This window comes from Somniosus microcephalus, chromosome 2 (genome assembly GCF_052327205.1).
Source record: "Somniosus microcephalus isolate GS21.2 chromosome 2, FLI_Smic_1.0, whole genome shotgun sequence".
In the NCBI taxonomy this organism is placed as follows: domain Eukaryota; kingdom Metazoa; phylum Chordata; class Chondrichthyes; order Squaliformes; family Somniosidae; genus Somniosus; species Somniosus microcephalus.
Genome location: NC_140988.1, coordinates 155,265,299 through 155,277,767, shown reverse-complemented (window position 1 = coordinate 155,277,767; position 12,469 = coordinate 155,265,299). Strand labels below are relative to the sequence as shown.

At 46.5% G+C, this 12,469-nt stretch overlaps 1 protein-coding gene across 1 annotated transcript in view; it reads right to left on the bottom strand.

Annotated features, from left to right (window-relative positions):
- Positions 1–254: 254 nt before the first annotated feature.
- LOC147123039 (N-acylethanolamine-hydrolyzing acid amidase-like) overlaps positions 255–12,469 on the bottom strand; it is a 34,423-nt gene continuing 22,208 nt past the window's right edge. The window contains exons 6-11 of the mRNA XM_085964118.1: positions 11,977–12,149; positions 11,448–11,510; positions 11,265–11,331; positions 3,726–3,754; positions 983–1,073; positions 255–898 (exon numbers count right to left, since the gene is read on the bottom strand). Coding sequence (XP_085820244.1) covers positions 1,004–1,073; positions 3,726–3,754; positions 11,265–11,331; positions 11,448–11,510; positions 11,977–12,149 — 402 coding nt within the window. The 3' untranslated portion in view covers positions 255–898; positions 983–1,003. The remainder of the gene's footprint in view (positions 899–982; positions 1,074–3,725; positions 3,755–11,264; positions 11,332–11,447; positions 11,511–11,976; positions 12,150–12,469) is intronic.

The following is a 12,469-nucleotide window of genomic DNA, read 5'->3' as shown; positions in this document are numbered from 1 at the left end:
TTGCAATTACACTGCAGCTAAAGCCAAGCCAAAGCAGTATAAGGCTGCCTCATGAAGGTGGTCTTTGCATCACAAACTGTGTCATTCAAACGGGCTGACAGAGCATTCTAAAAGGTCAGTGTGGTCTTGAGTGCATAGGCTGATAAAACTCTGTCCACAGGTAGGTAATGTTCAGTATGTTAACATTCCACCTGTAATGTGGAACTGAATGTTGCAATGATTGTTCTTCCATAAATCACTTCTGGAAAAAACTATTCTTTTAAAGAAATTTAAATTTTATTCGCTACAGTGTGACTAAAATTTTATACAAAAAAAGCTCCACTTGTTTTACAAACATCTGCTGGTTTGATAGATTTATGACCTGAAAGTTGTCACTTCTAGATCCCTGCATATTTTGTAGGAACTGAAGTGTATTCACAGTATACATAACATTCTTTAGACACTCAGATTTATTAAAGATTGTTTATAGAAATTCTACATCTTCCAGCTGATTTGGCTTTGTTGATTCTGTGTGAATTGCTGTCAATAATCAGAAAGCATTAACATTTCATTTCAGATATGCTTCTTAAATGTCTGTGAATTAGTAAAAAAAATCATGTTATTTTTCAACATGTCACATATTAAATAGATAAAAATAGAACTCTCTTGGATCATAAAATTGATATGAATTTAACTTGAAATTAATGAGTTGATCTGTTAATTTTCCAAACCAAAAGCTTCGGAAAAGGTCTGGTAGCGAGCAGCGTAAACTCAACTGCATGCAGGTGCAAAGTATGTATGATATTTGTAAGAGCATCACATTAAGCAGAAAAACTGACAAATATCCTCCGATATTCCTCGATTGCCTTGTCTTGTAATTCAGTGCAGCAGTGTTATTTGTTTGACTGTTGCCTTCGACCTATCAATAACAACATAAAGATTAAAATACACAACACATTTGGGAAGAATACCCTAAGTAAAATTAGATCTCAACTTTACTTACCAACTTCCAAAGTATTATGCTTTATGTCCGAACCAATGTCCTGTAGTCATATGGCTGAGCAGCGCACATTAATGTTGTATAGACAGTCGAACTAAAATTTAAATGTCATTTTAGAAAACATCACCAGTGGTTTCATCTTATTGCACACACTTAATAACTACAACATAGTGTCCAGTTCAGGTATGATAATAATTAGAAAAAGTGATTGTTGGGAGCTTTGGAGAAGCTGTACCATGGTGCATGCATGTAACAGATTTCCCGCAGCCTAATATACACTCCAACAAGTTAACTCTGCAATAAAAAGTCTACATGCAAGGAACAAAAGATGTGTGTGTGTGTGTAGTCAGAAGGTTGTGGGTTCAAATCCCACTCCAGAGACTTTAGTACAAAAATCTAGGCTGACGCGCCAGTGCAGTACTGAGGGAGTGCTGCATTGTCAGAGGTGCTGTCTTTCGGATGAGACATTAAACCGAGACCCTGTCTGCTCTCTCGGGGACGTAAAAGATACCATGGCACGATTTCAAAGAACAGCAAGGGAGTCATCCCTGGTGTCCTGGCCATTATCTATCCTTAACTCAACATTACTAAAACAGATTATCTCGTAATTATCACATTGCTGTTTGTGGGAGCTTGCTGTGTGGAAATTGGCTGCCACGTTTCCTATATTACAACAGTAACTATACTTCAAAAGTACGTCATTGGCTATAAATCGCTTTGGGACGTTTTGAGATCGTAAAAGGCGCTTTAGAAATGCAAGTCGTTCTTTGACAGAAATTAATATACAGCACAAGTGTTTGTTCTTATGTAGGTTAACTTTGTTAAATTTTTACAGCAAATCAAAAAAGAACTGCAGCAGTTAAATAGATTTTATTTAACACACATACTGCAGGGTACAACAGCCAAGCATCTATCACTCCTCAAGGTGGTAAGCCCTCATCAATACTGTATGTTGGGAATAGATGAAATGAATTACATATACGCTTGGCATTATCAGCTGGAACCTGCAGCTCAAAATCTACAGCAGGCCATAAAGTATAACCAAAGAGTTTATGGCCCCAAAATTCCTCGGTGCCTTTTACAATGTAGATTCGCAGGAGGAGCAGAACTTCTGCCTGCTGGTGATGTCCATCACTGAACTTGTCAGAATTCATCGGGTCAGCTCATTTACATAAACCCTATGCAAAACATCAGTAAAGCAGAAGGGGTGGAATTAAAAGCCTGCAGCCACTTAAGGTGGCAGCAACGGGCAAATGTTTTCTCCTCCAGCTTTTGTCAGCATGTAGCAGTGTGCTAAATTCTTATCAAGGTATTAGTCAACCTCCTGTGACATTGTGCATGAAGAGTGAAGTGGGGTTAGAGGCCGGGGACAATTGGACCAAGGCTGTAGATATAATTCAGTCCCCACTTTAAAATCATACATTCTGTCCTTATTTTTATATTTTCATTATAAATTTCCATGTCCATATTTAGAATGGAAACTGCCACTGTAAACTTATCACACTGTAATTACACTCTCTTGCCAGTTGTGGTCCTGTAGTAGCTTCACTGGGGGAGGGTGTAATTACACTGTAACAAGTTAAAATAGGCAGTTGCCATTACAAATGTGAGTGAACATAGGAATTTATAATGAAAAATTGACAGAAAATATACCCAGAGGCAAGGTTTTTAATATATTACTAATGTATGACATGGTAAGTTGGAGAATATGGTCACTCTGCTGCCTGTTCTGCTGTTTGTCTCTCTTTCTCTTCTGCTCCTCTCCCTTACGCTTCTCTTTGCTTTTCTCTCTCTGTCCTCTTCTGCTTCTCTTTTTCTTCTTTTGTTTCAGGTTGGAGGTGGTGGGTGGGGTATGACTTGGTGTGGCGGGGAAAGGAGCCAACAACAGCTGCAGGCTGCATTGCGGTGGGGAGGTTGCAAACTATGTTTTGTTTTTCAAAATTATCACCATAACGTATTTGTACACTTCATGTATCAGCTTGTTTAATGGAAGATTACACTGAAAAAAATCCTCGAGTAAACCTTCCCAGTAACTGGAAAAATGTCCTTCAGTTTGGAGTCCAATGGGCTTTGTTTAGAGCATTCACAGGAAAGACAGCTTCAGGTTTACTGAATTACTGATGCACAGTTTATTACAATCTTACTGAAAAGGCTTATGTTTTTCAAAATTACTCGTGTCATTGTTGATACGTTTGACACTTGTGATGGACTTAGCATGCAGTATATATCACAGACTTTTCAAAAAAAATATGGGTTATAAGGATTTATCCTAAAAATTACTGTAACAGATAATTGAATACAGGTGTAATAAAATACTTTTTTTTAAAGGAACCAGCTGGCCCAGGATGTATAAAGTATTGTGGAGGCCGGCAGTCAAGTTTCCGCTGGCAATAACAACACAGAATATAGACAATAATACAAAATAATATATATGAAACAGCAATAAATAACTGCCACTTGCATATAGTCATTACCAAAAGTGCTTAACCTCTGCCTTCCCCCATGCAGTATGATTTCCCCAAATAATTCGGTGTATGATGAACTCCAACTCTTTATGACCTACAAACATGTCTACACTAAAGGCTTAGAAGGCTAGATTTTACAAATCTCTGCAGTGGGGGCACAAATTTGTAAATTTTATCCCGTCATAATATTCTAAATACCATTCAGTGCCTTGGACAGCATCCCCTTTAACATTCTCCAAATCAAATATGTTTAAAAATATACATTTAAGAGCAATACTCACTTATTTAATACTGGTTTAATCGAGAGAACCTACAACATAAATAACGCTCTGTTAGAACAGATGAATAAAAAAAAGCAAAATTCTACAGATGCTGGAAATCTGAAACAAAAACAAAAACAAAAACAAAAAGCTGGAAGTACACAGCAGGTCAAGTAGCATCTGTGGACTGGAGAGCACAGAACAGACAAGTTAACGTTTTGGATACTGATCCTCCTGAACTAAAAAACAAGTAGTAGGCAGGCATATTAATACCATCAGACAAAGGGGAGGGGAAAATTATATTAGAATAAAAGTAAAACACAGAACAAATTATGAATGAGATGATGTAGCAAATGATCTCCATCAAGTAATAGACTGAAGTATTAAGACATTAAAGAAACAAAGGATGTGCAAATCGCTAAGGAAATGGTGGGCTTGGGCTGTGAAATTAAAAATGGTGTCAAAATAAGAATATAACTAAAGTCTGAAGTTTACTAAAGTCAGTGTTCGGCCCAGAGGGTTGCAGGGTAACTAGGAGAAAGGTGAGATATTTTTCTTGAAGCTTGCATTGAGCTTTGTTGGAACAGTATATGAAGTACAATGACAGAGAGTGGGAATGAAAGGGGGAGTTAGTGGAATGCTACAGGTTGCACAGAACAGAGGTTTTTGGCAAAGCAGTCACCTAATCTGCATTTGGTTTTCCCCAATGTAGAGGGGACCATACCATGAGCAGCAAATACAGTATAATAGTTTACAGGAAGTACATGTAAATTGCTGTTTCACATGGAAAGAGTGTTTGCAGCCCTGGACAACTGTGTGGGAGGAGGTGAATCGGCAGATGTTGTTTCTCCTGTTTGTGTTCAGGAAGGGAAGATGGAAGAGAAGGTGTGGGTGTCATGGAGGGAATGGTCCTCCAGGAAGTTGAGAAGGGAGGGGAGGGGAAGATGCGTTTGCTGGTTGGATTGTGTTGCAGGTGGTGGAAATGGAGGAAGATGATCTGGCAAATGTGGAGGGTGGTGAGATGGAAGGTGAGGGCCCTGGCGTTTCTGTCACAGTTGAAAGATGAGGGAAGAGGGTCAGGGCAGCAGCATGGAGAATGCAACCAGCTCGGTTAAGAGTCTTGGGCCTAGAAATTCAGTTGGGCGCGCCAGCCGTTAGCGCCTTAGGAGGAGTAGATCTCGAGCGCTAGGCGCTTACCGCCCGGGCGCAGCGCGATCTGCGCCTCGCCCCAACTTCAGTACACATTTAGCGCCGGCGCAAAGTCTTAGCGCGCGCTCTGCTGCGCGCGCAGATCATGACGTCATTTACTAGTGCAACGCCCTTTGTGCGCCCCGAACCGGAACTTCACTCGCGCCGCCCCATTGTGCGCCGGGCAGCCCGAACGACTGTGAAGTGGAACGGTACACAGCTGAGGCGGGCCGCGGGGAGCGCTAATTAAAGGGCACTTACCCTGCACTATAAAGGGCAGCCATTTTGCAGCATTCACTCTTGTGCAACGGTTTTTTGGAGAGAGACCAAGGAGGAGAGCTTACTGGTTTGGACCAACACTAGGACAGGTATTTTTGGCTCAGGCCAGAGCTTAGCAATTATCTTTGCCTTCATTGAGAGCTCATTGTTTCCCAGCATATAATGGGGGCTGCATTGGGTGCCAACGCTGACTTTCAGCCTTATGCCAGAAGGGCTTACAGACGCCGTGAGAGAGTGGCAGCCCTGGCTAGACGCAGAGGGGGCAACAGGCGTCGCCAACTGAGGCCTTACCCACCCAGGGTATACCGCCAGCAGTCCTCCTATCTGACCATGTCTGCCGCGATGTGTGTAAGGAGGCTGCGATTCAGAAGGGAGGTGGTTGCAGACATCTGCCAGCTGCTTCAGAGATCTGCAGCCACAGCTGATGCGCAGGACGTCTCTGTCGGTGGCAGTGAAGGTGACAGTGGCTCTCAACTTCTATGCCACCGGCTCCTTCCAATCCGCTGCTGGGGGCATCGCTAACATCTCCCAGTTCGCCGTGCATTGCTGCATCCGCCAGGTGACCAAAGCCCTTTTCACAAGGAGACATCAATTCATCTCCTTCCCCATGACCCTGGACAAGCAGCAGCAGCGTGCAGTGGGATTTGCAAGAATAGCGGGCTTCCCCATGGTGCAGGGCGCCATTGACTGCACGCATGTGGCTTTGCGGGCACCTCTGGAGCATGCCGAGGATTACCGCAACCGGAAGGGCTACCATTCCCTCAACGTACAGCTGGTGTGTGACCACAGGCAGCGCATCCTAGCTGTCAATGCCCGCTTTCCAGGCAGCAGCCACGATGCCTTTATCCTGCGACAGACAACTGTGGCTGACATGTTCCAGGCACAGCCTCCCCCAAGAGGATGGCTTATCGGGGACAAAGGCTATCCTTTGTGTACCTGGCTCATGACCCCGCTCCGCGCGCCCACGACCCCTGCTGAAGAGGCATACAATGAGAGCCATCAAGCGACTAGGAACATCATAGAACAAACAATCGGCGTCCTCAAGCAACGGTTCCGCTGTCTCGATCGCTCCGGGGGAGCCCTCCAGTATTCGCAGGACCGAGTCTCCCAATTCGTCGTCGTTTGCTGCATGCTGCACAACCTGGCTATCCGCAGGACTCAGGCACTGCCACCTCACGTTGGACCCCCACCTCAGGAGGAGGAGCATGAGGAGGAGGAGGACAAGGAGTACCAGCCCAGGAGAGAGGCACAAGGTCCAAGGGCCGCCCGTCGGCGGCTTATTGAACATCACTTCTAGGCCCCCTGTCAGGGAATGGCTTGTGCCAATGAAAGAACATGATTGCAGCCGCTCCGCAAGCCCTCAGCCGGTTAAGGCAACAAACACTTCAAAGATCAAACATGGACAATGTTAATAAATAAAATGCTTTATTGTACAAACTCAGGGCCCTTCCCACATGAAAACCAAAAACAGACGAAACCCCCAAAAAACACTCAAACACATTACTCGCTCCCACAACCTGGAGAGGATTAACAAAACAGTGCAACTAAAATGGCCGTCATCCTCGGACTTCGTAAAATACAAACATCACATCCTCGGCCTTCAAAAAACACACATCCAATTCTCGGCCTCAAAAAACAAACACAACTGGCCACACATTCGACTTTTTGGCCCGCTAGGTTGATGCCTTGACAATCTTTGTGTGGCCCCTGCCCGCCCTGCTGCTCCTCCTCAAAGTAAGGCCATTGGCTGCTGCAAGGCTGGGGGCAGGCTCCAGAGGGGCACATGTCGTGACGGCAGATGCCCTTGGGGGTCGGCCTAGTCGAGGTCTGGCCGTCGAGCGGGCGGCTGTTGAATGCTGCAGCTGTGGCTGGCCAGCATCAGTCGCTGCAGCAGCTCCTGGCAGCTCCACTGGGGGAGTGGCAGTGGCGGCTGGAGGAATGGGGGCAAGCTGGCGGATGACAGGCGCTCGCTGGTCGCCTGAGACACTGGCACTCGCCCGGGCCAGCACTGCAGCATGCGCACCAATCTGCCGAGGGACAGACCGCTGTGCTGCTGCAGCGCGCCGGGTGCCCTGGCGATGCCTGGCTGACACAGCGAGTGTGGCAGCAGTGAGTGCCCGTGTTGACCTGTTCAGTGACCTCATCAGAGCACCCAGTGACTGCACGGCACCACTGATCAGCTGCCCACTCGCTGCCTGAGCTGCCCCGAATGCCGCACGACTCGCTGCCTGATCTGCCCCGAATGCCGCCCGACTCGCTGCCTGCTCTGCCCCGAATTCCGCCAAACTGATGGCCTGTGAGGCCCCGACGTCGGTGACACTCCGAGAGAGGGACTCGATGGCCTCAGGCAACCGTGCCACTACCCCCATGAGCTCCGTGTGCCGGCGCTCCGAGTCCGCGGACAAGTCCTCGAGGCGTTCCATCTCCTCGGCGAAGACCATCTCCGGACTGGAGGCCGGACTCTCCCTCTGGGGAGAAGGCCGCCGAGCTGGCCGACCCTTTCTGCGTTGCTGGAGGCCGCTGGGCCCAGCAATTGGACTCCCCTCCGACCCTTCCCCCCTCTGGGGAGAAGGCCGCCGAGCTGGCACACCCCTCCCGCGTTTCTGCAGGCCGCAGGTCCCATGAGCTCCCCTCCCCTCCGACACTTCCGCGACGCTCCCCTCCAGGGAAGACGTGTCCCCTACATTGGCATAGGTTGCCACGGCTGAGGGTTCCCCTGATGGGCCGCCTTCCTCTTGCTCCTCCTCCTCCTCCTCCTCTGAGGGGCTGTCACTGGCAAGTTCAGGGACCTCCTCCTCACCATCTGAAACCAGGAAGGCACAAGAGTAGCTTTAGAGTGAGGAGAGGGCGTCAGCGAGGGATGCATGAGTGGTGGCATTCAGCGCATTAGTCGGACAGTGGCAAAGGATGTAGATCTGATGCGCAAGTGGGATGAGAGAGGTCCAAACGTGGATGTCCTTACCATTGGTGCCCAGAACAGGGTCGGCATCTCCACATGCAACGGGGCCAATCACCCGGGCACCCATGATGCGCTCCACGCGATGTTGAAGCTCGGTGAGCGGCTGGATCTGGGGTCGGCCTCCCCCGGTCGCAGTCCGGCTCTTCCAATTATTAGCCAGCTTGGCCTGCAAGAGAAAGGACAGCCTCTAAGTAGTGTGTCGCCCTGATCTTGTGTGCACTGCCTCCCATGGTGGAAGAGCCTGGCCAGTGTGTCGCCCTGATCTTGTGTGCACTGCCTCCCATGGTGGAATAGCTTGGCCAGTGTGTTAAGTGCAGAATGTGCAATTGACGTTCATGCCTGTTCCATAGCTGCTGGATGAGGGCTGGCCATTAGGGCTTTCAGGTCCCTTTGCCCATAATGTGAGGTGCACATGCAAGGATGAGGAGGTCACTGGAAAGGGTACTCACCCTGACAATCCGCGTGAGGTCATTAAACTTTTTGCGGCATTGGACACCGGTCCTGGGGACCTCGCTGTTGGCTGACACCTTGCTGGCGACATGCCTCCAGGCTCTCTGGTAGGCGCGGAGCGGCGCCTTCCTGCCATTGTCCGGGTACAAAATATGGCGCCTCTTCTCCACACCACCAACCAGCACACTCAGATCACGCTCTGAGAAGCGCTGCGCTCGTTCACGGGCCCTCTGCATGGCTTCAGGCGCTATTTGGGTCCAGCAGCAGTGTTCAGGCCTAGCTGGAGGGCTCCACTATCCAGGGCGTGGCAGCAAAGTCGGCCCTTCCCCCTTAAGAGCTGGCCAGCGCCAGGGTGTCTGCTGTCAATCACGAGATGGCCGCACCTGCGCTGCGCCCGGCCTGGGCGCTCTCGCTCAGCACCTCCGGCTTAGCGCCTAAAGAGAGGCGTCCAGCACCAGTTTTAGCGCTCAAGCAAACTCTTAGGGCGAAGCTAATGAATATCGCAGAAGTGGCCTCGATTTGGCGGCGGGCGCAAACTTTAGCGGCCGCCCGACTTTAACGCCCCAAAAGTGGCTACAATGAATTTCTAGGCCTGGTTCCCTACATCAGAGGGGAATCCTTGGCTGAGGAAAAAGGAGGACGTTTCTGAAGCTCTGGTGCGGGAAGTAGAGATCTGCCATTTTCATCACCTACAACATGATCTCACCACCAAACACATCTTCTCCTCCCCGCTCTGTTTTCCAGAGGGACTGTTTGCTCCATGGCACCCTAGTTCACTCTTCCTCACCTCTACTTCCAGCTGCCCTTCCATTGCAAATGAATGAGATGCAACACCTTCCCATTCACCTCCTCTTACAACTCCTTCTATATGAGATAGTGATTGACATGTACTTCCTCTAATCTATTATACCATATTTGTTGTTCACAGTGCGGTCTCCTCTACATTGGTGAAACCAAATCCAGATTAGCAACCACTATGAGAAGCATTTCTGTTCTGTCTGCAACCTTGAGTTACCTGTGGCTCACCACTTGAACTTCCCCCTCCCATTCTCACTCAGACCTCTCTTATCATTGGCTCTGTACACTGTTGCAATATAGCTCAACATAAGCTTCAAGAACAATATCGAGTCATTCTCCTACACAATCACAACCCTCTGGTCTGAACACCAATTTCAGACTTGAGCCATATCATCATTTTCAAACCCGTTTTATTTCATATCCCAGGCTATTTACACATCCTTTGTTCATTAATGCTTCAGCCTATTTCGGAGATGACCAGTTACATCATTTTACTCTTGATTCCTCGCTGCATTGTCTGTTTATTTTTTCTTCTCCATCCCCTTTTTCTGATTGTATTAACATGCCCATCTGCCTCTTATTTTTCAGTTCTGAAGAAGGAGCCGCAACTGAAACACAAACTTGTCTGTTCTTTCCACAATGCTAACTGACGGCTGTGCACTTGACATCTGGTTTTTGTTTCAGGACACGTGAATTACTGGTTAAAATCATTACCGTGTAGAAATGACTTAAAAAAACAGCTTCCTTTTTTCCCCCCTTAGAGCAGCAGTTTTAAATTGTAGTTTTCACATTCATCAATCCTCTCTCCTATGCCTGACTGAACACATTAATCCTTTGGTATTTCCCTTTCTGGTTACAGGTAATTGTGACTGAATTAAATAAATATTCCCCCCAAGTATTGTGTAGAAACATTTTTCAATGTGATCTCAAAAATAAAAGCTCAGGAAATAGTTTGGGAGCTACCTGAAATCTTAGTATTACTTAATTTTGTAAATTTATTTGCAGTATAAACAGCAGTGATCATTAGAGAGGTGCCACAATTGGTCTTAGCAATCTTAGTAAAGGAGGAAAAGAAATTGGCCAGGGTTCTGATAATGATCCCTATTGCACTACCCTTGCTAGAAGTACATGTGGACCAATAGGGGCATGGTAGTTATGTTACTGGATGAGTAATCCAGCAGCCTGGACTAATGATCCATAGAACATAGCAGTTTGAGAATTTGCATTCAGTTTGAAAGAAAATCTGGTGAAAAACAACTGGTATCAGTAAAAGTGACCATGAAGCTGTCGAATTGTTGTTAAAAACCCAACTGGTTCACTAAAGTCCTTTAGGGAAAGAAACCTTCCGTCTTTACCTGGTCTGGCCTATATGTGACTCCAGTCCCATACCAACATGGTTACTCTTAACTGCCTTCTGAAGTGGCCTAGAAAGCCACTCAGTTAGTATCAAACCACTATAGCAGTTAAAAAAAAGGCCTGCCACCACTTTCTCAGGGCAACTAGGGATGGGTAATAAATGCCAGTCTTGCCATCAACATCCATATGCCAAGAATGAATAAAAAAATTTAATTGGTCTCGGCTCTGAAGTTCACTGTGAATAATGGCCACTTGGGTAAGGTACCAGAGGATGCTTGGTGCCTGTGGAACAGTAGGCCAGCATGCAGTTAATGCCTTTCATCGAAGAGAGAAAGATAAAACCAATTGGCAAGAAGAAAATTATACAGCTAGGAGAGTAACTTGTACCACAAGTACGCCCCTTGCCCCTCCCCTGCTTTCTTTCCCCTTTAATTGACATTTACACGTCATCTTTAGTGTCCATTGCAGCTGCTGTTACCCCTGTCAAGAAAATAAATTAAGTAGCAGAGTCAGATTCCACTGGCACTCACCTTAAACAGTGCATGTAGATTGATGTTGTCTTGTCCTGTAGCATTGAGAGCGCGGATAGCTGGTGTTCTTGAGAAAAGAGCGCAACATACAAAAACTAAAGCATTATGAAAAGCAGAAGTAGAAATGATATTTTTTGTTATATGGAAACAATTGTATAGACTTAAAGGTGTGAGAATGTTCACCTTCGGTCATCGGATGGAGGTGGAGTTGTCCAGTGATCATAGTTTGTCTCCACTCTGTACCACCTACGTAAATGAGGAAAAAGCACAATTCACCACAATATACAAAAGCAGGTGAATGAAAATAAAAGCAGCACAGCCGTCAACCTGCCTAGAAATGGAATATGAGCATAGAATTATCGAAATACTACTATCTAAACCCTCAATGCAACATTTATGATTCAGCCAGAACAATGAAATACATTACCCTGATCCAAGCATACATTATTCCTCACATACTGATATTTTTCAACATTTGGTACATTGAATATTGAGTGCTAATCCCACTGAATGTGGTAACACACATTTTTACTCACTTAATTAATTCTGATTCCCTTTAAAATAATTTAAAATGTCTCCACAAAATATGGCACCTCTAGCATTTACTTTTAGAAAACATTACAGGCTAAAATATTACATTTTTCTAGTGGCTGTTTTCACTGGTAAATAAACAATTTTAAAAAGGAGCGTTATTTATACATTCTCTACTTACTGTCCTTTCATAGGTATCAAAGGCCAGATGTCAACAGGCCCATTGAGGTTTCTTGTTATAATCACGCCTTCATTTGCTTTGACTCCACCTAAAATGTAGTACACATTTGCAGTGATCGGATTATTAGCCAACATCTTCAAAGCTGCTTGAAAATCCGCAGCTTGTAGGAGAGTCTGAGGAAATGGGAAACATTGATTGTTCTTTATTAGTTTAGTTTGACATTTTCCCTTTTATTGCCATTTCACTTCCTTTCTCTCCACCCCCGCCCCCCCCTCCGCCCCTTCCACCCCCCGCCCCCCCTTCCACCACCCCGCCCCCCTTCCACCCCCCCGCCCCCCCTTCCACCACCCCGCCCCCCCGTCCCCCCTCTTCCACCCCCCACCCCCCCCCTTCCACCACCCCAAACCCCCCCGCACCCTGCCCCACCCCCACAGTGCTGGAGCATAGTCCAGTTTTTGAGTGGACTAGTTGGAAAGTCTAAAATGTAAACTTG